The sequence below is a fragment of the Parasteatoda tepidariorum genome, chromosome 10 (genome assembly GCF_982258835.1).
Source record: "Parasteatoda tepidariorum strain Cologne lab strain chromosome 10, Ptep-v5.0, whole genome shotgun sequence".
Classification (NCBI taxonomy): domain Eukaryota; kingdom Metazoa; phylum Arthropoda; class Arachnida; order Araneae; family Theridiidae; genus Parasteatoda; species Parasteatoda tepidariorum.
The window spans coordinates 71,843,502-71,869,141 of NC_141764.1; the positions used below are offsets into that span (position 1 = coordinate 71,843,502).

At 29.4% G+C, this 25,640-nt stretch overlaps 1 protein-coding gene and 1 long non-coding RNA gene across 7 annotated transcripts in view; one reads left to right on the top strand and one right to left on the bottom strand.

The window, feature by feature from the left end:
• LOC139426203 (uncharacterized) overlaps nucleotides 1-25,640 on the top strand; it is a 355,230-nt gene that overhangs the window by 41,567 nt on the left and 288,023 nt on the right. The gene's annotated exons all lie outside the window — the stretch shown is intronic.
• Nucleotides 1-25,640, bottom strand: part of LOC107449509 (paired box protein Pax-6) — a 198,361-nt gene that overhangs the window by 33,741 nt on the left and 138,980 nt on the right. For 3 of the 5 annotated variants that reach the window (XM_087152983.1, XM_087152986.1, XM_087152984.1), the window contains 2 exons: nucleotides 24,137-24,286; nucleotides 10,894-11,052 (listed from right to left, as the gene is read on the bottom strand). In XM_087152983.1, the coding sequence (XP_087009109.1) occupies nucleotides 10,894-11,052; nucleotides 24,137-24,286 (309 nt within the window). The remainder of the gene's footprint in view (nucleotides 1-10,893; nucleotides 11,053-24,136; nucleotides 24,287-25,640) is intronic. The other 2 variants (XM_087152985.1, XM_087152987.1) reach the window with 1 other exon arrangement.

The following is a 25,640-nucleotide window of genomic DNA, read 5'->3' on the forward strand; positions in this document are numbered from 1 at the left end:
AACTTAAGTGGAAGAGAAGAAAAAAATTGCATGTCTATTATCTTTAAGTAACAGGCTTACTGGGACGAGGGGGGGAAGGACTCTTAAATATGGTCCTGCGTATGGTGTTGCTTGAGTTTAAGCTTTCGCGCATAGTTATCACTTTGAGGCAATTTTATGGTAATTACTGGGTGGTAATACAATTGATTTGTTTTATGGTTGGAAGTGGAGTCGGAAAAAGAGTTTTGTTTTATTGATTTTTGAGTTATTTTGAACGGAAGCGAAGAAAATGCTTGTAGAGGATTTAAATATGTTGTTAAAAAGAATTATACTCCGTTGCAAGTTAAGGCTGTCGTAATTTGAAATGATGCTTTGTTGCCAATAATATGCTGTTTTAATAACTGCTGTGAGTTTGCAACTGTTACTCATGACTGTTAGCCTATCTAAAGCCAGCGCTGTCTACGCTTATTTTGAAAATGGCGCAAAATGTCTAATATGGAGAAAAGCCACAGTTTTGTGAAAGTGAAAAGGGTTTGTGGTCTAATTTTTTAATATTTAGGAACTTACTCCAAAGCTGCATTAGCTGGGATCATGAAAATTTGGAAAAACTGAGAATAAGGCAGCGATTATGATAATTTTCATCTAGGTGAGAAAATGTCGCTAAATTGGCAATTTTTAAAAATGTTTAATAACTTTTGAAATATTTAAGTTATTTATCTGTTCTATAGCCCAGATAATTCTTCACGGCAAGATTATATATGCAGTTTAAAATCGCATTGCTTCAAGTGTAGGGCATTTAAACTATGGCTTATTTTATTTTTCTTGTCGACTAAGCTTCGAAAAATTGGGCTAAGAAAAGACCATTGCGGTATAGGGTTCATAATCATTCCCGACCGCATATAGTTCTGCGTTATTTCGTTATCAATTTATACAATATGCTTTCAAAGCAATACAGAAAAAGTTTTTAGAGACTTTCAATTGCCTGTGCACCCAAAGATACGGGACAATAAGTAAAATAAAAATTAAAAAAATATTATTTAACTCTCTCGACACCAGTTAGTTTGCCGACAGGAAGGAAGTAAAGAAAACAAATTCCATTAACTGAAATTTTATTCTGGCAAAATGGAACAGTAATATGTTTTAGGTTTGGAAAGAGGAAGACAGATTGCGAAAGTCAAACATTGTCACCAAATTTGAATTATTTAAAAAACACTTTGAATTTATCTGATCTTATTAAAAAGCTACTTTTTACGAAACTATGATATAGTACTATGGAATTACGATTGAACTACCCTGGTGTAATTCAAGCGTTGTAATTCAAATGATGTTCGAATTACTTGTTTGGATTGATTTCATTTGTCATAAAAAATTAACTGACAATTCACTATAGATTCTCAGCTGAATATAATTGCCATATTGATTGACTGTCATTCATATAATTGACATATTGATTGATTGATTGATATAATGTCATTGAATTGTCATGAGCGATTTACGTAAATTCTAACAGTATTCTTTACTAATTTACTTCTTTCGTGGGAGGATTGGTTATAAAATTTTACACAGTAAACAAAACCTTGCATGAATCTTCTAAATCAGAGAAATTGAATGAGAAGAAACAAAAGTTATTTCATTGAAATAACTTTTATTTCTTCTCATTTATGTCTGGCAAGTCTTGAAAATGGGAGCCTATTTTTATGCGCTTGAAACATGTCGACTGCTGTTTCCAATTTGTATATTTTTGAAACAAATGAAATTTTTAATCAAATAATATCTTACCTCTTCTTAAGATAGTTCATTTAACACTCATAACTCTTTAATAAATAAAAAGAAGAAAATTATTAGCTCTAAAGTTGTTTTTTAAATATAATTTTGAACTCGCAGTTAGAAAAAAAAGAGAAAAATGGAAAAAAAAGCAGAAAAGAAAAAAACGAATGACTGTAGATCTTATTTTTAGAGATTTATAAAGTGCATGAAAAGAATTGCGCATAAGAAATTTATTTGAGTTAAAATCTAATAAGAATGTAGGTGATAACATATTTTTTATTGAATTCTGTTAATGTACATATAAAACCTAAAAGGAATTAAGAAGCACACTGATAGAAATTGCGGAGTTAAACTATAATCGTTCTAAGTAGCTGCTACTATAAAATGAAATCTTGATTATTATAATGCTATAGTTAAGCGAAAATGGAAATATGGTTCTACTGGGCCCTTATGAAGGTTGCAAAAACTGTTATCGTATCATGGTTTAATATTGAATCGATTTTTGAGTGTAATTCAGGTAGAAATGTTTTACTATAGAAAAAATTCCAGGTCGAAATGCGTCTTTTTACTCAATCAATATAAATAAATCAATAAAAATTTATTGATATTCACTCAAGTTCGAGTTAAAATTATGTACTCAAATTAAACTAATAATAATCAATCAAAAATGGGTGAAATTCACTCAAGTTCGAGTTAAAATTATGCACTTAAACTTGAGTTATTTCAGTTGACACTTCGATTTGAATTTAACTCAAGATGAGTTATAACAATTCGTTCATTTTAAATGAATATTATTAAGTTCAATTACATTAAATATTTTACTTTTAACAGTTAAAAGCTTTGCTAAGATAAAAAAAACTGATGTGTTCAATTTCAATAACAAAGAAATTGCTTAAAACGAAATCCATTTTTTTTCTTTTGGCCTTCAGCTTTTTTTAAAATTTACAATCTTATATAATATTCAACTGCACAAGTAATTTTTTCTACATAGGTTTAAACTGTATTGTTTTGAAATTGAGTTATCAAAATAGATATTAATAATTGATTCTTTCTCCTATCTTATTATCAAGTTTTACAAATGATTCGGAAAGAAGAGGGAACGTGTACAAATTACAACTTATGTCAATAGTAACAACACTTAATATTTGATTTATATTCCACAACTATTCACGCCATCCATGTTATTGCACTATTTTGACAATTGCACCTGTTGAGCGTGATGCAGGTAAATCCTCTATCGCTCCATTCCATTTACGACTCTCTAAATGCTTCCGATTTGAAAATCGTGACCCACTACACATAATCATCGGTGAAGTTAGGGAACATTCACAAATTGCAATCACACCAATTGCAGTTCAATACCTGCGCTTATTTTTTAAAAACTGAATTTAATTATGGGAAGATTTTTTCTATAAGGTCTCATTCTTAAAACCTCATTTTGTAGTGAGGTTGAGAAATAAAGGATCTCTATTGCTCTACGAAACAGATTTTGTAATTCCTGGTTTAGCTAATTTTACACTGAAAAAAATGGATACTCAAGTTTCAGGAAACCGTTTCCTGGTATATGCTCCGAGCAAACGTTTCGCCAAAGCAGGGCGCCAAAGTGACGAAATAACTGTCGTCACTTTTTCGAGGAAACAAATTTCGACAAAATTAAAAATATATTTCGTCATTCTATTTTTTCAAGGAAAAAAAAATTAGTTGTGCCGAATATATCTAACTTTTCTAGCAATTACTTTATCGTGGGCACCATATGGGTGGTATAAATCAGTGATCTCCAATTCCCTAGCTGCAGACCGGTACCGTTCCATGGATCAAATGGTACCGGTCGTCCAGAACTTCTTATTTTATTTACTGCGGTGTATTTCTCTCGGATTTGTACAACTCTTTGTGGACGAGAGGTTAACGGAAAGTAGAAAAACGTCCCTTAACGCGGCACCAACACCATACATGTAACTTTATTTTATTATGAAATCTTATTTAAATATAATTAAATTAAAATTATTAAATTAAAACAATCTAAAATATAAAGAATCAATGTCCCCCTTCCCCTAACTGGGATTCGGTAAAATTATAAAACGTTGACCGGCTTACGGCGATAAAAAAGTTGTGGAGCAATGGCATAAATAACACGAAAGGCACAGATTGAACAGAGAGATAAATTGCACCCATGCCCGTAGGGGGATTCGAACCCGTGATCTTCCTAGCATAAGACCATCTACTTGACCAATGACCAGTTGGCTTGATCCGTCGCTTCATTTTCGATTGTCTAGTCTCAATTCTAATTTCGTCATTCTAGTTAACAATCTCCCGCAATGCCCTACAATGTGGTTTCGAGTTGAAACATTTTTTTCATATATTTGAGAATTTGCATTTCGTCAAAAATCACGTAATTTCGCAACGAAATGATTCTCGAAATTAACGAAATACAGCTCAAAGATTGCCGAATCGTGAAAAGTGAGGATATTTATTTCTGAGAGTGCGAATTTTTTTTATTATGCTGTCTTAGGAAAAGATGTTCAGTCTAGCTCTTTAAACTTTCAAAAAAACTTTTAACCTCTTTAAACTGTTGTAAAACTTTCCTCTTTAATTGGATCAAATATTTTTAATGTGGAATGAAAAATTGAAGAAACAGGAAAATGCTATGAATTTAAAATTAATTTTGAGCGTAAACTTAAGTAGTGATCGAAGCTTTAAAATAAATATTTATCGTTGATTCAGTGTGTTGTTATTTTGCAGAGGCAGTAAATTGCCTCATTGCTCTATTTCTTGAACAGAAACAACAAAGGGAAAACCAAAACAAAGAGTAATTCTCTTAAACTTGAAGCAAAGTTGCACTTTTAAACTATATACATTATCTTGCTGTAAAGAATTGTCTGACTTAAAACCGAATTAACGACTTTATTTAAAATGAATTTTTGAACTTTAAAGAAAAGAAGAAAAAAAAACCTCTTTCGCCAATTTGGCGAGAGTTTCTATCTAGATGACAATTATTCGACGATTGATTTTCAATTTTTGCATAGTTTGGTGAGTCCAGACAGCAAAAGTTATCTGATCTCAGTTAAAATAACTTTCAAAATTTAAGTTAGACCACAAATGTTCACAAAACTGTGACTGAATGAATCCCGAATTTAATTACTTCTTCATTTTTCATCTCTTTTGCTCTTCTACGGCATTTTTTGAGATATAGATAAATCATTTTAAGGAATGTAATTGTATTTAGAAAAATACAGAATTTGGACAAAATCTGTCAAATAGTTCCCGAGAAATCCGAATTTTAAATATACAACTTTTTTTAAAATTTGATTTCTCAGAAACTATTAGATCAATTACGTTTTTGCAAAATTTCTAAAGCAAAATGCAAAAATTTTGCCTTAGAAAAATACATTCTTTAAAATTATGTACAAACTTGTATACCTTACTATTCAATTTTTTTCAATTGTAAATAAGGAATATAATAAGAAATAATAAATTATTATCAAAAATTATTATGGAATTTGGAATCATCTTCAGATGGAATTATCTTCGAATAAATGAACTGTGTGCAAAAAGTTTCGATTCGCTTAAAAAATTCCCAAAATATGACGAGTAAAAATTAAAATTAACATTGCGGTGTCCAAACTTTGGACTGCTCTTTTGGTTAAAACTATTAGAACCATATTTCCAAGATTGAGGCTACTCCCTATAATTTGAAGGTCAGAAATCCAAACCTGTCAAAAATATGGTATGTTTATATTCAGAGAAAGTACGTTTTTGTGTAGGATTTCTTGACTTAAAATATCGTCAGCACTAATTAATTAGATTATTTAAGAACACCCCCTCAAACCTTTAAGATTGAGTCATAGTACGTGAAAATCCGATTCCTAGGATCAAAATATCGAATATATGATAATTTTCGATAATACCGGGATCTTTATTAACAACTATAAATATTGGATAAGAAAATTATACCGAATGTTATCGATTACAATAATTATCAAACACAATAATATCTGAAATTTTCTCACAAAATATTTCTCAAATAACGATCAACATGTATAATGAACGATAGTTATCGAATAGTACACCATCGTGTCATCGTTCATGCAAAAGTGTCATGATATATCGTAAAATATCGATATTTTCTGCTGATGTATTTAAAATTCCGATATCGCACAGCATTAAACAAAACCAAGAAAATAATATAATGTATCCACATTTATCGAAATATTTTACAAATGGAAAATGATTGCACGTTTTCAAGACTTATAAAATACGTAAACTACTTTTCAAAAATTATTTTTTAACACTCCCCACCATTGTTTCAAACTACGGAATGCTTTTCTTTCTTTTAATAAACGATTGTTTTTCACATCACAACGCCCCGCTGCTCTTTATGCCACAGTAACAGGTATTTCATATTTGACTAAGCGTCTGACCCTTGACCCTTCGAATTTTGAGGAGTAGATTGCAGGGGGGAGGAGGATGGTATTCCCCCGCAGCACAGTAGCCATTCTTTAAACCTTCAATTAGGTTTTGATGCGCAGTCATTGAATGTGAGGGATTTTGAATTCAAACAGATCTCAACGCCTACCTCAAGCGCTGTTTTATTATTTTTGCGCGCATCTTTTTCTTTATATATTTTTTCTTTTTAGAAGAAAAAAAGTTTGGAATCTGTGGATGGGAAAAATAGTTTTATGACAGGAAGGTGATGTAATTGATTCAAATAACTACTTGTGGGAGAGTCGAAGAAACTTCAAAGGAATTTTCAGGCGTTTGTCAAATTTAGGCCTAAAAATTAAGGGGGACCGGAAAGTAGTGTCGTTTCGGCGCATTTGATATTTGTTATCGGGATTTTATTTTTAATCAATAATGCATTCACCCTCGTTAGCACAATCCTTCACATACTTACATATAGAATTTACATAATTTTCAAATATTTACAAATAAAATATATGGAAACTGCCTTTCAAAAATTATTTTTCAACACTCCCGCCATTGTTTCAAACCACGGAATGCTCTTCAATCTTTGTCAAAATTAGGCTAAAAATTAGGGGGACCAGAAAGTAATATCGTTTCGGTCCATTTGATATTTGTTATCGAGATTTTATTTTTAATCAATAATGTATTAACCTTCGTTAGCAGCAACTTTTCAATACCGGATCGAAAATGAATCGATATGGATCGAAAAAAATGAAATGGTTTTTTAGACTAACGAATATTTATCGTGCCGAAACGACATTACTTTCCGGTCCCCCTAATATGTTCATCTGCATATTGTAAGTTTGTTCGTTTGTATATAACAATTTGAAGCAAATCAAAGTAAATATTAGTTTTGTTCATGCGGATGGTTATTAATAAAATAATTTAGATGATGAAAATGGTTATCGAAACATCTGGAAAAAGAAATGTCCAGGAAAATAAAGCCTGGGGAATGAATAATCTAGGCCAGTGGTTCCCAATTTTTTTTCGGCTATGGTATATTATGCATAAAATCAAGTTTTATATGCAAATCTTGATAATATATTGGATAATAATATATGAAGCTATATATTATCCAATTATAAATTATTTCCCAACAAGTTAATTAACGACAATTGATACTGGAAGCAACTGGTCTAGGTCCTTAATATTTATAGCAAAATCTTATGACTAATTGGAGTTTACCATTGAATTTAATGGATTTCTTCTTAGAATTTGAGGTACTCCAATGCTAGGTATTGCTCAAAAATTTTAATGACAAATTATATCCTCAACTAAGAAACTTTCAATTGAATTAACTGATTTCCTTGAAATTCCTAGCAATTGATTATATTTATATAAAGTTTATTTATAGTTGTGGAAAGTTTGTGAAGTTAGTGTGGGAAATAATTAGGTGTTAATATTGGCACTATAGCAGAAACTTCTATTTGACTATTTTTACATACTGTTCTTGAGTATTTTTACTGGCAAGTAAGTTAATTTCCTCTTTCTGAATGTTATTTTTATAAAATTGGAATATATATTTTCCCGTCTTAGATTTATGGCTATAGAATAACGTTTTTTTTTTTTTTTTTTTTTAATTCCTGGTCTGTTTATGCTTTTTAAGGCATTAAAACCTTATCTGACGCTAGTTTTTCTACAAGCAGAATAATATAAAGAAACTTCTTATTGCTTGCATGTGGAATTGTTTTTAACCAGAAACATTCTTTAAAATGCTTTCCAGTTTGCAAATCTGGCTTATCATTATTTTCTTCTTAGCTCTTTAGTTAAAACCAAAAAGGATCTGCTATTTTTTGTGCTTTGTAGACTAAAGCATGCAAGCAACATGAATAAAATACAAATGAATTGTACTTTCATTTTTGCTTTACATTATTTTTTTTAATCTACATAGAACAAATATTAACCTATTTGTTTTAGTTTTAACTAAGGAGCTAAGAAAAAAATAATAAGCCAGATTTGCAAACTGGAAAACGTTTTAAAAAATATTTCTGGTTAAAAACAATTCAACATGTAAGCAGTAAGCAGTTTCTTTTTATTATTCTGCTAGCAGAAAAAACTGAAAACAGAAATATCAGACATGCCTTCTGATAAGATTTTAATTTTGTTTTAAAAAGAATAAAGCATGCCAAGAAGAAGAAAAAAAACTTGGCGAATAGTAAAACTTGGTAGCAGCAAGTGAACTCAATTTTTTAACTCAGCTAAGATTTAATAAAAAATATAAAAAATTCTGAAGTACAGTCTTTAATGCTTACTGCACCAAACATAATACATGAAGTTAAATCAAATGCTTTTATGAACTATTTCATGAACATTAATCTATAAACTAAAAAATATTAACAATATATCTCCCCCAAGCTATTAAAACCAACCCTGTTTACCTGATGAGAAACAAATCATTGCACGAAGTCTTCATTATCGTTACCAGAAGACATATTTCTGAATCTCTGTATTAATATATGACAAATAACAATGAAAGACAAGTGGTTGTTCTTGAAACAATCGAACACATCTAGATACATGCGAAATTCTGTGCAAACATGGTATAGTGCTAGATTGAATCTCTTTTCTTTTTTTCTTCTTTCATATAGAGTCAATATTGACCTCAACATAGGAAAAGAAATCTCTTGACAGGCGTTTAACTCAATCGCTTCGGACAAATTATGAACAAATAGAATTAACTCTCAATCCCAGACAAATGGATTCAAGAAAGTTGTAATTAATGATGAAGAACAAAAGGAAAAAAAATTGAGAGTAAATGCACCTTTGATTGCTCTGTTTAGGTTCAACAATGGATTTTAAGCGATTTGTTTGGGGGTCTTTTTAGGGTACACTGTTAGAATTTTCATTCTAAAGTTGTGGTAAAATAACCGGCAGCTGTCTGTCCTCCCAATTAACCGTAAAGTTTACGGTTAAAAACCTTTTTTTTTTACTTTTACGGTTTTGAAACCATTAACAACTAGTATGGTTACAAAAACATGAATACGAAACTATACGGGTTTTTTTAATATATTTTACAACTAGCATGGTTTTAAAACCATAAAAATATTTAACTGGACACAGGAGGTTGGCTTTTCATTAGGTAATGGGCACTGTAGGGTGCAGGAACAAAATTGGGGAGTGTAGGACACTGGAAAATCTTCATGTGTTGAAAGGAATGGAAGAAATATTGCGGTGTTAACGCTGGGAATCGAACCCCAGTTCTGTCGGTCATGAGACTAACAGATTTGCCCTCTCAGTTGTAATAAGTGTGCATTTGTAAGGAACTAAATTGCTTCATTAGGTGTGATTAGTTGGTGCGAAAAAATTCTGGTTGTTTAACCATATTAGGCGAAAGCTGTTAATAAACGTTTTTTTTTTCGCAGTTTGATTACTGTCTTATTTATAGTTATTCGACTGTTTTATTTGAATATGGTAAAATAACAAATAAATTGTTATTTAACTATTTTTTTCCGAGAAATTTCTAACAGTGTATCTTAATTTCACCTTTTAACATATTTTGAAGTAAACACAATATTTGATTTAAAATTTTTGGTAAGCTTCATTAACAACAAGTTTCGAGCAAGTGGTGTTGTCTGCATTGCAAACAAATTGCGGCTGTCCATATTTGGTTAAAATGTGATAAATTACAATGTCATATGAACGTTGATTTCAGTAAGAAAAATGTTACCCTATAAAAGGGTTAAATCAAACAAAAATAGTTTTAGTATTATTCGACAAAAAGGTTGTAAACAAATAGAATTAACTCTTAATTCGAGATAAAAGGATTCGAGAAAGTTATAGTTAATGATAAAGAACAGAAGCAACAAAAATTGAGAGCATACGTACTTGTGATCGATTTGTTACAGGTACGTAACAAAAATAGTTTTAGTATTATACGACGAAAACGTTGTAAACAAATAGAATTAACTCTTAATTCGAGATAAAAGTATTCGAGAAAGTTATATTTAATGATAAAGAACAGACGAAAAACAAATTGAGAGCACACGTACCTCTGATCGATTTGTCAACGACAAATTATAAGTGATTTATTGGAAGGATTTTTATGACTTACTGAAGCATATGTGTTTTTTGAGAAAATGCAATATTGAATTCATTATTTCCGATAAACTTCATCAGTAATAAGTTTCAAACCAATTGAATGTGTCTGCATTGGAGCTAAATTTAGTAAATTACAATGTCATATGAGCGATGATTTCAATAAGTTATAACTAAAAAGGGCCTAAATAATATTATTCGGTGTAAAACCTTAACCTAAATTAAGTGCTTTGAAACTTGATCCGAGACAAATGGATTTGAGGAAATTATAATTAATGCTGAAGAGAGAAAGATAAAAAATGAAATTAAGTGTATCATTGATTGCTTTGTTTAGACAATAGATTTTAAGTGATTTATTTGAAGGTAATTTTTTGGGGGGAGGGAGGGGTGCTGAATGCAACATTGAATTTTCTTTTTCGGACTATTTTACAAGTAAAAAATCAAAACCAGCTGTTGACATTGGCAAAATTTTATAAACTTCTTTGAGGTTGCAAATGGCAAAACCGAAGGAAAATTGTTTAAAATTTCGAAAATTCTTCAGACATTTTAAAAAATAATAATGATTCTGAGTGTGTTTACCTAAAAAGTTCTAAGGTTTTCAATTAATTGCATTTGCAGCTAAAATTAAAATAAATAAGAAAAATGACTTACCCTCTGAAATGAGCCTTTCTCTAATTTCCCATGCAAAAATAGTTGGATTTTCTCTTTTGTATTGTTCTATTTTGGCGACGACTACAGGTGTGGCAACTTTAGGTTTGCTACCTCCTATTATACCAGGGCGAAGAGAACCAGTCTCATAGTACCTACCTGCTTTGGCAAATAAGAAAAAAACAAAATTAAAAAAAATAGCTCATTAATTGAATACAAGTCATTGTACTCAATACAAAAAACACCGTTTTCCGAAGCTCTGTCGCAAAGAAAAATAAAAAAACTATAGTTTAAGTGCCTTGCAAATCGATGATTTTAAACTTTATTTACCATCTGGCAGTAAATACCAATAACTTAAGACCAATAACTTAAATTATATTAAAAGTATGTCTTATGAAAAAAAATATGTTTTATGAATGTGTTAATAAATACCAGATAGCTATTGAAATGCCGAACTTCTTTTATGTTCATAAAGGAAATCAATAATACATATTTTATATTAATAAAAGACGAATAAAAAATTTAATAATATTTTCAGCTTTGTATCCTTAACCCTCTAAGCTTAAGTCTCTGTTCGTTTCGTTTTCCAAACTTTCAGATGTAAAACTCAGGGGCTACACTCTTAAAGAACTATAAGAAGTATCAATAATCATTCAGCCGGGACGACTCTTTCTAAAAAAAGTAAAACGCGTTTGTAATTTAACTTTTTAATAACTGAAAAGTTACTTTGACCAGCTTTATTTCAGCTAATAAAACAATCCAAAAATAGAGAATTATCAAGGTAGAAAAATCTCGCCAAATTGGCGATTTTATCATTGAAAAAAATAAATAGTTTAGCTTTTTGTCTTCTTCGGTTTTCAGACAACAATTGCTAGCAAAGTTTTAATTTAAAAATTAAAGTTTAGTTTTGAATTTAAGGCACTCAAGATGGGACATTTCTTATTTCCGTTGCAAAAAAAAAAAAAAAAAAAAGATTACAAATTTAGTTTAATGATTTAAACTCTTAAAAAATTTCATTTGAAACAAAAAAAAAATATTCAGATCAATAAAGTTAATAGAAAAATGCAAAAATTGAAAAACAATGAGGTCAATCGAATGATTTATGAGTGTGAAAAATTTATCGAATTCATGAATAGTAATTAAAGACGCAATGCTAAAGAGGAAACATTACAGATACTTGAACTTCGACAATAAAGCAATAAAATAATTATTGAAAGGGATTTTCATCAAGGAAGTAAAATAAAAATCATGAAAGCTTATTAAAAATAAGAATGTTTGAATCTATTCTAATAATAAGCATATATATCTTATTGTTATGAGTAAGTCAATGTTAATCTTTCATTTCTGCTGACAACATGAAATAATTAATTACGCATGAAAAAATCATCGTTGTTATTATCTGGTATAGCTATTTTTCATATTTTAAAGTGCAAGAAAATTCTGTATTTGTAAACTAATAATAACAAATTTGAACCAGTACATAAAAATGTAAAGTCTTGTCTCCTAATATTAAAGATCAGGAAAACTCTGCATCTTCAACAAGAAATAATTTTCTGCTAGTTGTCATATTAAATTTTTTATGAAGTTTCAACATTATTTTGTTTTCGATGGTATAAATACATTTTTTTTAATTCATCTAAACTTAAAACTCCTAACATTAAACAGAGAAAATTATATTTTTTGTATGAGAAATTTGTTAAACCTAGCCATATTCAAAATTACAAGACTGTGGCGTTGATCATTTTTAATCGCAAGTCTAAAAATAGGTCGGCTATTCAGCACCGGTTAAAGTTAAAACGAAATTATTTTGTGACACATTCATGTAGGTAGTTTAAAAATTATAAAATTAAAGTTTATTTCCCCACATTCCCGAAAGATTTCCTTTTTCATTTTATTTTGTAAAAATACAACAGAGTCTTATTTGCTACATATTTTTCTAAGGAGCACAAATACAAAATAAATTGAAGGAGATAAATTTAAAATAAATAATAACATGAAAACATATAAATGTAAGAATAATTGAATGTCTACATTATCATATAGTTTAAAAACCACCAATATAATTTATAAGAATTGTTCTAATTTTTTAAAAAAAATCAAATTGCATGAATACCTTTAGCAACGGAAGAAAGAAAGAAAGAATTTGCAAATAATGGAATTACGCTAGTTATTTCTTTAAATTGAATAAAAACAGAAATCAAAATTTTTTTTTCGGCACAAGAAAAAGAATAAGCTATTTATTTTTCGAAGTTGTTAAAACCACCATGGAAATAAAATTACGAACTCAGGCGCGAAAAACAAGAAAGTTGAAATTTATTAAAATGAGAGAATAAAAATAAACAAATAAAACTTTGGTTTAAAAAAAAAGAGGGGGAGTCCAGTTGTGTATGCGTAGTAGGTGCTTGTACTGTAATAGCGTAACGTTTATTACAATCATTTCTCTCATCATTACAGTTATTGTTGTAATACACAGCGCCGACCATGTAGGGACCTATATTCAGAAGTAAAAAAAAAATAAAAAAAAAAAAAGGGAAAAAAATATTCTGATAAATTTGACCAAGCGTGAAGGGGGGTAGGAAAGGGGGGAGGGACGAAGGAAAGGATGAGTAAAATAAAAGCTGCAGATCTTCTAACAGAGGAAAATGATCGAATATTTGGTGTTGGGATTCCGTCAAACTCTGATAGGATGGCGGATTCCCAATTGCTATAGTCAAGATTTTTTCTTTTTTAATTAATATTTCTTGCTGAATGAAATATACAATTTGGGGTCGATAGATATACTTCGAGTGGCGTAAAAAAATAGCAATGCGTAACTCGCAGAGAAATATGATCAACAACTTCCGAAATTACCGTCCCGCAATCATTTTAGTTTTTATTGTGGCGTGGGACAGCCCTTAGGGTAAAACTGCCCGGGCATGGTATGTGTTATTAAATGGTTTATATATCTAATCTAAACTTCACTCTTTTCATCTCCTCTTTTTTTTTTTTTTTTTTTTATTCTTTTATTCAATTTTTTCTCTTCATAGAGATAGAAGGAAATAACTTGGCGATTGAAATCGCTAGATAAAAACAATTGGAATAGTAATAATTGAATTAAAATTAAGCAGTTCTTAATTGAAAAGTTTAGCAAATTTTTAATTGAAAAATTTAACCAATTTAAGAACTGACAATTTTTTTTTAAACTTAAAAACTAACGACTTTTTAAATGCATAATTAAGTCTTGAAAACGGAAATGCTCTGGCATCATATTTGTTTTAAAATTATTTATTTTTAAATGACTAAACTTTTTTTTGAAAAAAACTCGATCTTTTTTTCTTCATTGAGATAAAAAGAAGCAGCTTTACGATTGAAACAATAAGAGAAACTTATATTTACGGATACGAAATCAAACACCATTTATGATCAAATAAATTAATAAATTGATTATTTGGTTAATTATTAAACAGATTTTTTTAAAAAAATTAACAAACTTCGGACTTACAAATTAAAATTATTAAATTAACAAATAAAAATTTATTTGAAAATTGTAATAACAAGTTAAATTAACAAATTCAACTATTTACAGACTGGTCTTTCGTTTTCATGGAGAAAATAACAAATATTGTAGCAATGATTGCACTTAAAGAAACAAATAGATAATTCAAATCAGGGAAAGAAGTTTCTTAGAGACAGTTTTGAAAAAATAACTAAGATTTCTCGGGAAAAGTTCTCCCTTTAGTTTTAATTAACTGTACATAATTAATTTATCTGGCCAAATAATTAATTTTACAGTGGATAAAGATATTGAAGTGGCAAACTCTGAGTGTTTTTAAAGTTGAAGTAAGTTTCTAGTGCATTTGGTAAACAGTCGACAATTAACTTTAAAACGTCTATAAAAAGATTTATAGACTTTTAACTATAAAAAGAACTATAAAAAGATTTTTGGCTGGAAATTAAAACGAAAGGCTAAGAATGCGCAAAATTACTCTGATTTAGCAAAATGTCGCTTACAACTTTTATCGATTCATTTAAATTCTCCTTTCTACAACAGATATTTTTGAATTGAGACATACACTGTAAAAGCTTTAATTAAATATATCTTCGATTTGATGTTGAACAATCCAAAAACTGAGAGAACGAGCATTATATTCTAGGTTAACACCAAATCGAGCGCTCATATACGATTTATAGGGTGTAATCTAAATTTAAACACTTAAAACTGAATAAGCTTTCACCAAACTCTCGCGTTTCCCACCATACAAGAATTATTTTCACTGCCTAAAACACGAAAAAAAATCCATTGGCGCTCCTTGAATTTCGCCAGTTGCTAGTTTGTAATCCTGAATAAGATGGCGAGAGTTTGCTATTGCCTTCCACGCTAATATTCATCAATACAAAAAAAAATTCGCCGTTAAAATATGAAAGTATGTTTTTAGTTGTGTAATAAGGATAATTATATTTTAATTTTTAAATATCTGAGAACTGTATTCAATGATTTTATAATGTATAATTTCTATCCATTTCCATTCTATTAAGCCTAGCTCGAATTTTTCTTAATATTCTCTCTATGCTTCACATATGTTTTATTTTATTTTAAAAATTAATGTAAATATGCATTTTGAATTAAGGATTCCTTATATTGTATTGTAAAAATAACGCGGTTCTGACTTTTATATGTATCTCGTTGTAATTATACATTTTAGCTACTTTATGAAGGCTACTTTACACCGAGTAGGGTTAATAAAAACACTGGTGTTGTAAAACAAAGGTAACAGAAATGATGGCATCTACTTTACACCGAGTAGGGTAAAAGAACACTGGTGTAGTGAAACACGAGATAACAAAAATGATAGCGACTACTTTACACCGAATAGGGTAAAAGAACACTGGTACAGTGAAATGCGAGATCCAAATTGTATGGCGTTTCACTGCACCAATTTTTTACGTTGATATACACTAAAATTTTTCACAGTGCAATAAAAAGTAGCTAAATAAGAGAATAAGATAGAGCAGTAATTTTCTTTCAATTAAATAAATTTGGAATGTACCTTGTTCATTCCCCATCCAAGAAGTGAGAATCATGAATTTTTTATAAGCTCAAAAGCCACGCGAGAATAAGAATAGAGTCGTTGAATTTAGAGGATGACCTTGTGACACTGCCTTGTCGCAAGACATGAGACGCACTGCCACCTCCATTCTTATTCCTATGCCCCCAAGCATACGATTGCCGCTTATTTCTAAGACACAAATTAAAGAAGAAGAAGAAAAAAAAAAGAGATCATTGATACCTAAGATGTCCTCAATAAATCATTGTAATACATTCCAAATTCGAATCTTCGAAGCCTAAGTATCATTAATCTATGAGCAGTTACTATAGACATTAAACAGCATTTCCCCCATTCGCAAATATTTCTTAATAAGCACTGTTCGTTTAAGGTCTTAGTGTCATTTTTAGGGTCCCCCCTTTTTGGTCAAATCATTTTGGTTGATGACGCCGGGGTGAAATTTTTAAGCCGCATCATCAATGATCATTTGTTTAAACAACCAGTTGTTCACTGTGACAGTGAGGGTAAAAAAAGGTCATCTCTATAATTTTAATGGGCATGCGACACGCCACGAGGGAGGGCTGAATTATAACAGCAGGGAAGGAATTACCTAAGCTAATTTGGAATAGTTGAGGCACGGAGTCTTGGAGAAGAAATTATCGAAAAACGGAAAATATCTCATCGAATTCCACGCATAAATTTCAAAGGTATTGAGAGCCATCGTGAGAATAAATTCTATTTATCCTGAAAATCACAGAGGACGGTATAATGTAATTTTTATACATATTACATTTCTAATACATAATCTGTAGCAAATTTACATCAGATTAACGTACTCTCTCTTACGTAAGATTTGAAGCAACTGCTCATGGTCGACCTCTTTCTTTCTTTTTTTTTTGCGTATGATTTTATATCAACCGTTTGATGTAAATAATTATTTTTATTAGTTTTGGTTTAAAAAATGATTGTCTAATTACACTGGGTCCATAAGAAACAAAATATTTTTTCTTCCCATTACTTAAAGTCATAGAATCTATTTCTTTTAATTACACAATTCAGTTGTATAATTAAAAGAAATGTATTAGATAGAATAGATAGATAGAAGACAAGTTAACTTCCATAATATCCACGTCCAGTGTAAATGTTTTGATTTCATGGCTGTAATTAGGATGACGATGTTAGTGTTTTTAACTTACGGGTATTTGCAATATCTCTTAATTCCATTCGCGTAAGTCTGATATTTTTTCAAGAGTGCGTGAGCATTCCACTAGAATTGACGAAACGTAACTCTCCTTACTATATAAAATAAGACTGTATGAAATGAAAGTCTTAATTTCGGTTTTTCCTGAAATCTGCATAATTTTATTCACTTTCTTTGCAAAATTTATCAAAGCAAAACTTTTTATGTCGTTGTAATTAAATAAAATTCGAAATCGACTTGCAAAACATAATTTCGAAAATCAGTTGTTTTTTTATTCTTTTGAGATAAAATGATGAGTTAAAATTGAATACTGTTCAGTATGTTTAAAACTGAATATTGTTCAATAATAAGAGGCCTTTGAAATGTAACGTAAGCATATTTTTGGGACTTTTGGGCTCCCCTTTGTCCGCAAAAATAAGCAAATTGCAAACCACATTCTATGCTTACGTTAAGTGAGGCGCAATACTTCAAGTTTTTTGCTTCGTGCATTTAAATTTTTCATTTTTATTTTTTTTTAAAAGTGGATTTAAGTGCCTTACGTAAGCATTGATCATATCCCTCTTCTCTTTGTCAGCAAAAATAAGATACTAACGCAATATTTGAACGGATTCTAAATTTAAAACTGAAAACTACTACTAATATTGTTATAACATTAAAATTAAAAACTAACATTATTACTGAAAATTAAAGAATATTTTTCTCCTACTATAGAAATTTTTTTTTAAAATACCTTTTTTTCCCTTTGAATAAAATATGTCACTTTGTCTCAAACTAATTATTAAATAATAAAAGACTGTAAGTTGTAAAAAGCTTTAAAACTATTTATATTTTAAAGATAAAGATGTCTTGCAGAAGTTTAAACTAAAAGACAACAGTCGTAAAATAATTTAATTTACGAAGGAACAACCTTAAAGTTATTTAAATTATGAGGTAAAATTAAGTAAGTTAAAGTAACATTAAAGTAAGTTAAATTATAAAAGAAGAAGCGTAAAGTAATTTGAACCATGAGACAACAGCCTTAAAATAATTTAAAATATGAGACAACGATAGTAATTTAACCTCTGATACAACGGCCTTAAAATAATTATAACAATGAGGCAACAGCATTAAAATAATTTAAATTATGAGACAACAGTCTTAAAGTAGTTTTATGCTTGATACAACAGCCTTAAAGTAATTTAAATTGTGAAACATGAGCCTTAAGGTAATTTAAATTATTAGACATCGGCATCGAATCAATTTAAAGTATGAAAAAACAAAAGTAGTTAGAACTATGAAACAACAATCTTAAAGCAATTTAAATTGTGAGACAACAGTCTTAATATCATTTAAATTATGATACTCAACAGTCTTAATATCATTTGAATTATGAAACAACAGCCTTAAAATTATTTAAGTTGTGAGACAACGGCCATAAAGTAATGTAAATTATTAGACGACGAGATTAAATTAAAGTATGAGAAAACAAAAGTAGTTCAAACTGTGAGACAGCAACTTTAAAGTAATTTAAATTGTGACACAACAGCCTTAATATCATTTAAATTATGAGACAACAGCCTTAATATCATGTAAATTATAAGACAACAGCTTAAAAGTAATTTAAATTATGACTACATGAGCAAGGAGAGCCTTTTAAAGATAATTTATCCCTTCCCCACCCAACTGGACAACAATGAGAATGTCACAAAAGCCTTTTTCACATCTCATTATATGCACATGTCCTTTCAACCAATGGTTTTCCTTTCTGTGGCATACGGACACCAGAGTGTGACATGCGCCCTCTCTGTCCGCCCTCGCAGATTGCGCGCAGCTGGGTTTCTTCAGCTATTGGGCACCCGCAATTATGGGTAACAGGGCGAATCGAATTACCTAATTCATTTCATGGCTTACGAGGAGGATGCTTGAACAATAAGCGAATCAAGAGCATTTTTTATTGTCGTTTAATTGCATTGAAAATGAGTAAATAATCCACTAATGACTATCTCGTTTTGACTTCCACAATGAGGAGTTAGTATTGATGGATGAATTTATCCAAACAATGTTTGTTATTAGATGTAATTCTATTCATATGGATTGGTATCAAACAATGGTTGTTCGAATGAGATTTTCTGCAATCTGCTTTAAAATATGGATTCCATTTTCGTAAGATGTTTTTAATGAAAACGTCCTGTTAATATAGCATATAAAGAATGAGTTTATGAATGGATTTATTTTAAACATGTTTATTTTAGCATGTTTTTTTTTTAAAATTAAAATTCGTACTTTCAATTTTTAATGATAATGAGGTATAACTGTGAATGTATTTTATAAAACATGAATGAATTAATGACTGCGGATCGCTTTATTTTAATTTACCGTTAAAAATCTTCGATTAATGTTTAAAAAAATAAATAAGTGAAAAATAAAGATATTAACGTATTTATTCAAATTTGATTTTCTCAAAGAACTTTTAAAATGTGATTTTACGGCTATGTATGAGGCATGAATAAATTTATGGATCTGATTAAAATTATTGCAACAATATTTACTTTTAAAAAACTATCGATATTAGGCAATAGTTACCTAAATGGTGTTTTTTTGCAGGCGAATTTCAAAAATGTATTTGATTTACGTGACATATTTTAAATGAAACTGTGTTGCCACTGTGACTGTATCTTATAAAACATGAATGAATTTATGAACACGGATAAATCAACTTAATAATATGATTATGATTAAATCATAATACTATTATTATGATTTGATATTAAACAATGTTACCTAAATGATATTTCTTGCAAACAGTTTTAAAATTTGCATTTGATTATTGCAAAATATTTTTTTTTAATGAAAGCGTGATATTACAATGAATGTAGTTTATAAATCATAAATTAATTTATGAATGATGGATTTCTTCTATTGATATTTGAAATATTTACTTAAATTACATTCTCTTTAAATTAAAGAAAAAAAATTACATTCTATTTTTGTAAAGTACTTTTGATGAAAATGTGATATTTATGTACCTCATAAATCGGGAAATAATTTATGGGTGATAAATTTATTTTGACAATATTTGCCATTAAAATTTGTTTTATTCCAGAAGAATACTATATTTTATAGTTTCAAATAAATAAATCTCAAGATTTAATATCAACTAAAAAAAAAAAAAAGGCAAAAAATTGGAGACACTGGAAAAGAACCACAGCCTATTACAGTTGAGATAAAGCTATAATTAAAAAACATTCTATACTATCTAAACAAACAAACTATATTATCTTTCAGTAAAGAATTATCTGGATTTTAGAACGTATAAATTACTTAAATTAAAAAAATAATCTCAATAAACTGAAGTGGTAAGATATGGATTAAAAATTTCATTTATTTAAAAAATATACAAATTAGAAATAACCGTCAACATGTTTCAAGCGCTCATAAATAAGCGCCCATTTTGAAGACTTGCCAGGCGTGAAGAAACAAAAGTGATTTGAAATATAAAACGTAAAGTTGGCAAAAATAATGATAATAAACAAAACTAGAAAGAAAAATTCGTGTTTTGTTTTTCATCTTTTTTTCCTCTCTCCACTACTGTTTTTTTTTTCTTTCTTTTTTTTCCTAGTTTTGTTTCTCATCTTTGTTTTCGTAATAGGCGATTTTACGTTTTATATTTCAAATTACTTTTGTTTCTTCACGTCTGGCAAGTCTTGAAAATGAACGCCTATTTATGAGGACAAGAAATACGTTGACTGTTATTTCCCGTTTGTATATTTTTGAAGCGAGTGAAGTTTGCAATCAAGTAAATTTTAAAAGCTATTAGAATATATTTCAATCAAATCAAATATTTTAAAAGCTCTACTAGAATTTTTTTAAAGGACAAGAAAACATTCTTTCCGATCCAAGAAAAACAGGATGGATGGTAAGAAAAGAGCAATTTATGCGACAGCGATCGAACCTTCTTAAAACAGCCTTAATCATTTTGAACTGAATCTTCATTTGCGCGTCTGCCAATTTAAAATTAAAAAAAAATATATTATTTATAGCGAAAACAAGACTTAGTGCTGCCAGATTTAATACCACCATATGGAAAATAAGACGCCGTAACTTACCGTGGTTCTCAACTTGAGACACCTAGACCAGAAAACATCTTTTTTTTCCGATCCGCGAAAAACAGAATGGATTGTAAGAAAATAGTTATATTGTAAGAGACGACCGAGTCTACAAAAAACAGCTTTAATAATTTTCAATTCAATTCAAAAAATTTATATACTTTTTTTTTATTTATTATGAAAACAAGACCCAAGAAAGATTTAACATTACATGAAAAGTATGACGCTTATCTTAGAGGTTCTCAACTTATTGAGATACCTAGACCAGAAAACATCTTTTTTTTTCGATTCGCGAAAAGCAGGATAGATTGTAAGAAAATAGTTATTTTTTATGAGACTACTGAGTCTTCAAAAAACAGCTTTAAACATTTTCAATTCAATTCAAAAAATTTCTACAAATTTCTTTTGTTTATAATGAAAATAAGACCCAAGAAAGATTTAATATTACGTAAAAAGTATGACGCTTAACTTAGAGGTTCTCAACTTACTGAGACACCTAGACCAAAAAATCTCTTTTTTTCCGATCCGCGAAAAACAGGATGGATTGTAAGGAAATACTAGTTATATTTTATGAGACGACCGAGTCTTCAAAAAACAGCTTTAACCATTTTCAATTCAATTTAAAAAATTTAAATATTATTATTATTTTATTTTTTATAATGAAAACAAGACTCGAGAAAGATTTAATATTACATAAAAAGTATGACGCTTAACTTAGAGGTTCTCAACTTACTGAGACACCTAGACCAAAAAATCTCTTTTTTTTTCCGATCCGCGAAAAACAGGATGGATTGTAAAGAAATACTTGTTATATTTTATGAGACGACCGAGTCTTCAAAAAACAGCTTTAACCATTTTCAATTCAATTCAAAAAATTTAAATATTATTATTATTTCTTTATTTTTTATAATGAAAACAAGACTCGAGAAAGATTTAATATTGCATAAAAAGTATGACGCTTAACTTAGAGGTTCTCAACTTACTGAGACACCTAGACCCAAAAAAAATCTCTTTTTTTCAAGCGATAAAAAACTAGATGGATTGTAAAGAACCTCCTTAAAAATTTCCTCCATCGAATTTCCAAATCAATCCCCAGTTCTCAAAGATGTCATTCTATCGCTATTAAAAAATAAAAAAATACAAACCACACCAGCGATTATACTTTCGTTTCATCTATCAAAACATATCCCATAGGGTTGTGTAACACACAGACTATGTATCTTTATGGTAATAGCTTTACCTAGTGTTCGATTAATGAGTTTGCAGGATCATTTATTGCGAATGAGTAATACGGCAGCTCACAAAAAAAGAGTCTAAGACTCGTTATTAGCTGAAAGGAAAAAGGCGGTCTTCATTTTGAGACGGTTGTTCGCCCACCTCTTTAACCGACCTCCAGATTTGCATTCACTTTATGCCACCGCTTCTCTCTGCACATTTGTTGTTTGACTGCGACACTGAGCAATTATGGTATGTTTTATGGGTCTCTCAGCTAAATTACGACGTGTTTCTTCTTAAATAGACGTAGGTTAAATTGTTTTTAAAGTGGCTCACATGTTCTTTTCTAGTTTTTAATTTTAATTTCGACGAGGGACATTTATTTTTAAAAGTAAAAATTGGATATGTAGTATATTATATGTATTAGTTAAATAATCACCGGTTTAATTAAAAAAATATAATAACGGAAAAACTTACATTAAATCCTTTTCAAAGTATTTATATTAAATAGTAAAAAAAAATTATATTAAATAAAATAAGTTCAAAAAATCTTGTTCCCTCGCTGTCAGTGCTCCAAATGACCAGATTTTGGATTCACTTTATGTCGCATCTTCCCAGCACATTTGTTGTTTGACTGCGACGCTGAGCAATTATGGTATGTTTTATGGGTCTCTCAGCCAAATTACGACATGTTTCTTCTTAAATAGACGTAGGTTAAATTGTTTTTAAAGTGGCTAACATGTTCTTTTTTAGTTTTTTATTTTAATTTCGAAGAGGGACATTTATTTTAAAAAGTGGAAATTCGGATAAATAATATATCATTGTATATTATATGTATTAGTTACATAGTCACAATTATAATAAAAAAAAGTATTAACGGAAAAAATTTACATCAAGTCATTTTAAAAAAAATTTATATTATATAATAAAAATAATTGCATTAAATTAAAAAAGTTCAAAAAATCTTGTTCACTCTTTGTCACTGCTCCAAATGATCAAATCTGCATTTACTTTGCCACATCTCCTCAAATTACAAGTCTACGGAGTTGAACATAAATAGTCGCATACCCAAAAAATTGTGTCTGCTGTTCAACGGTGGTTATAATATAAAATATAAAATTCTTATGGTAAATATAAGATATGATAATTATATATAAATTTATTATCCGTAAATTAGTTCGTGATTTATGAACCACATTTAAATGTATAGAGAGGAAGCCATAACTGAAAGTAATCGATATGCGAAGTTTTAAAAAAAGTGGACATTTTGATCATAAAGATGCACCTCGTTCTGTCTGTCTAGTTGAGTTCGATAGAGAGCGATTAAATCAAATTTTGCTCAAAAAGTTTTGCCAAATGGCAAAGGAACTAGTAGAGTAAATGAAATGCTCCCAGATTTTAAATGTTTAGAAAATCCACACGATCCCCAGACAATGTTTTACCCAAACATTGGTTCATTGTTTCTTATTGAACAACAATGGTTACCACAATCGATTCAATCCTGCTGCATTAGAAGGACAAGAACTTAATCAAAATTGTTGTTCAAGTCCTGTTAGACTCGCTTTAAAAAAAAAAAAAATAGATAGTACTTAACCTTTTGGTTACGGTTCAAACCTTTCTGGTATACTTATTGTTTCATTCATAAGCAAAGGGTTAATTTTAAATTGCAAAATATTAAGAAAATAAAAATAAAAAAAATGCTAAAAGTGAAAGGAACTTACCTAAAATTTTATTCACTGCTGTCTGTGAGGTAAGAAGTTGGCGAGCAAAATCGTAAGGCCTAAGTCCATAGGGAGAGAAGTCATGGACAATCCTTGGCTGGGGTAAAGAATCATTAAGGCGTGTGTTCAGATATAGAGGACTTAAATTACCTGCAAAAATAAAAGCAACAGACATGAATAAAAGTCCAAATTTAGCCCCGTAACGTTATGCTATGTGTTTTAAAAAGCTGTTGTTTCTATTCCCGCTTGCCATTACCAGCAAGCCTGCTTAGAAACCCAGGCGAATTTAAGGCAGAGGGTGAGTTTTTGTTTTTTGTTTTTCAGTGACCCCCATCTATAGCTAAGAATACGATTTCAGTCACACACAGCTCGTTTGTCACAGTCCGTTTTACAGGGTTGACCCATTCATACATCCATTTATTCATTCACAGATCGTAATTTTGACCTGAACCAGAAAACGATCAATCAGTACCCCTGAAGTGTTGATTTGTTGGTGCGAACTTTAACATGCACCAGTCACCATTTAATAAACTGGGCTTCTTCGGCCGACGGGATTTGAGTTTAAAAAGTAAGGAAAAGTAAGTATAAAATTCTTCTTGAATTGAACATTAAATGTTGCATTTTTGCTGTGTCCATTTTCTTAAACATACATTTTGAGCTGCTTCCATTTTTTAAACATGCTTTTTGAGCTGTGTCCATTTATCAAAATGTTTCTTGAGCTATGTTCATTTTCAACACGTTTTTTGAGTTTTGTTCATTTTTTAAAACACGTTTCTTGAGCTATGTTCATTTTCTTAGACACGCTTTTTGAGCAGTGTCTAGCTCACTTTTTGAGCTGAGTCCATATTAATACTTTTATGTACTTTTTTCTAATGCATTTATTTTTCACGCATACTTTTATATTTTTTTCTAATACTTTATAATTTAATTTTTTTTAATGTGTAATTTTCGTTTACTATTCATAATTTCAATCTTTTAAATTTTATTTTGATTTTAATTTCGCTTTAGCAAAATTCGATTGTTATATTGGCTTCTAATAATTATAAAAATTAAAAAAAAAATTTTTTTAATATTAAATTCAATAATTGAACATGCTAGCTTTAAAATTTAAAGTAAAAATAAATTAAATGTGAAACATATTTTTTTTTTATTCAAAATGTTTTTGATTGATCGGCTGTTTTATTGGAATAGTCTTTTAATTAGTGTCAATAAAATTGGGTGACAAATACTAACAAATAAAGTAAAATAAAAACTAAAACTAAAGCTAATAAAAAAGAAAGAAGATACTTGAGACATTAAAATAAAAAAAAATTAATTAATAATTTTAAAAAAAAATCCATTTTAAATGAAAACCTTATAAAATAAAATACAATAAAGTTATATTCGTATATATTATATGCAGCTTTATTACAGATTGTAAAATACGAAGCAAAAATAAAACATATTGATTAAAAAGTATTGCGTCACAAATAAATCAAATTTAACGAATTCTAAACTCGTTTAA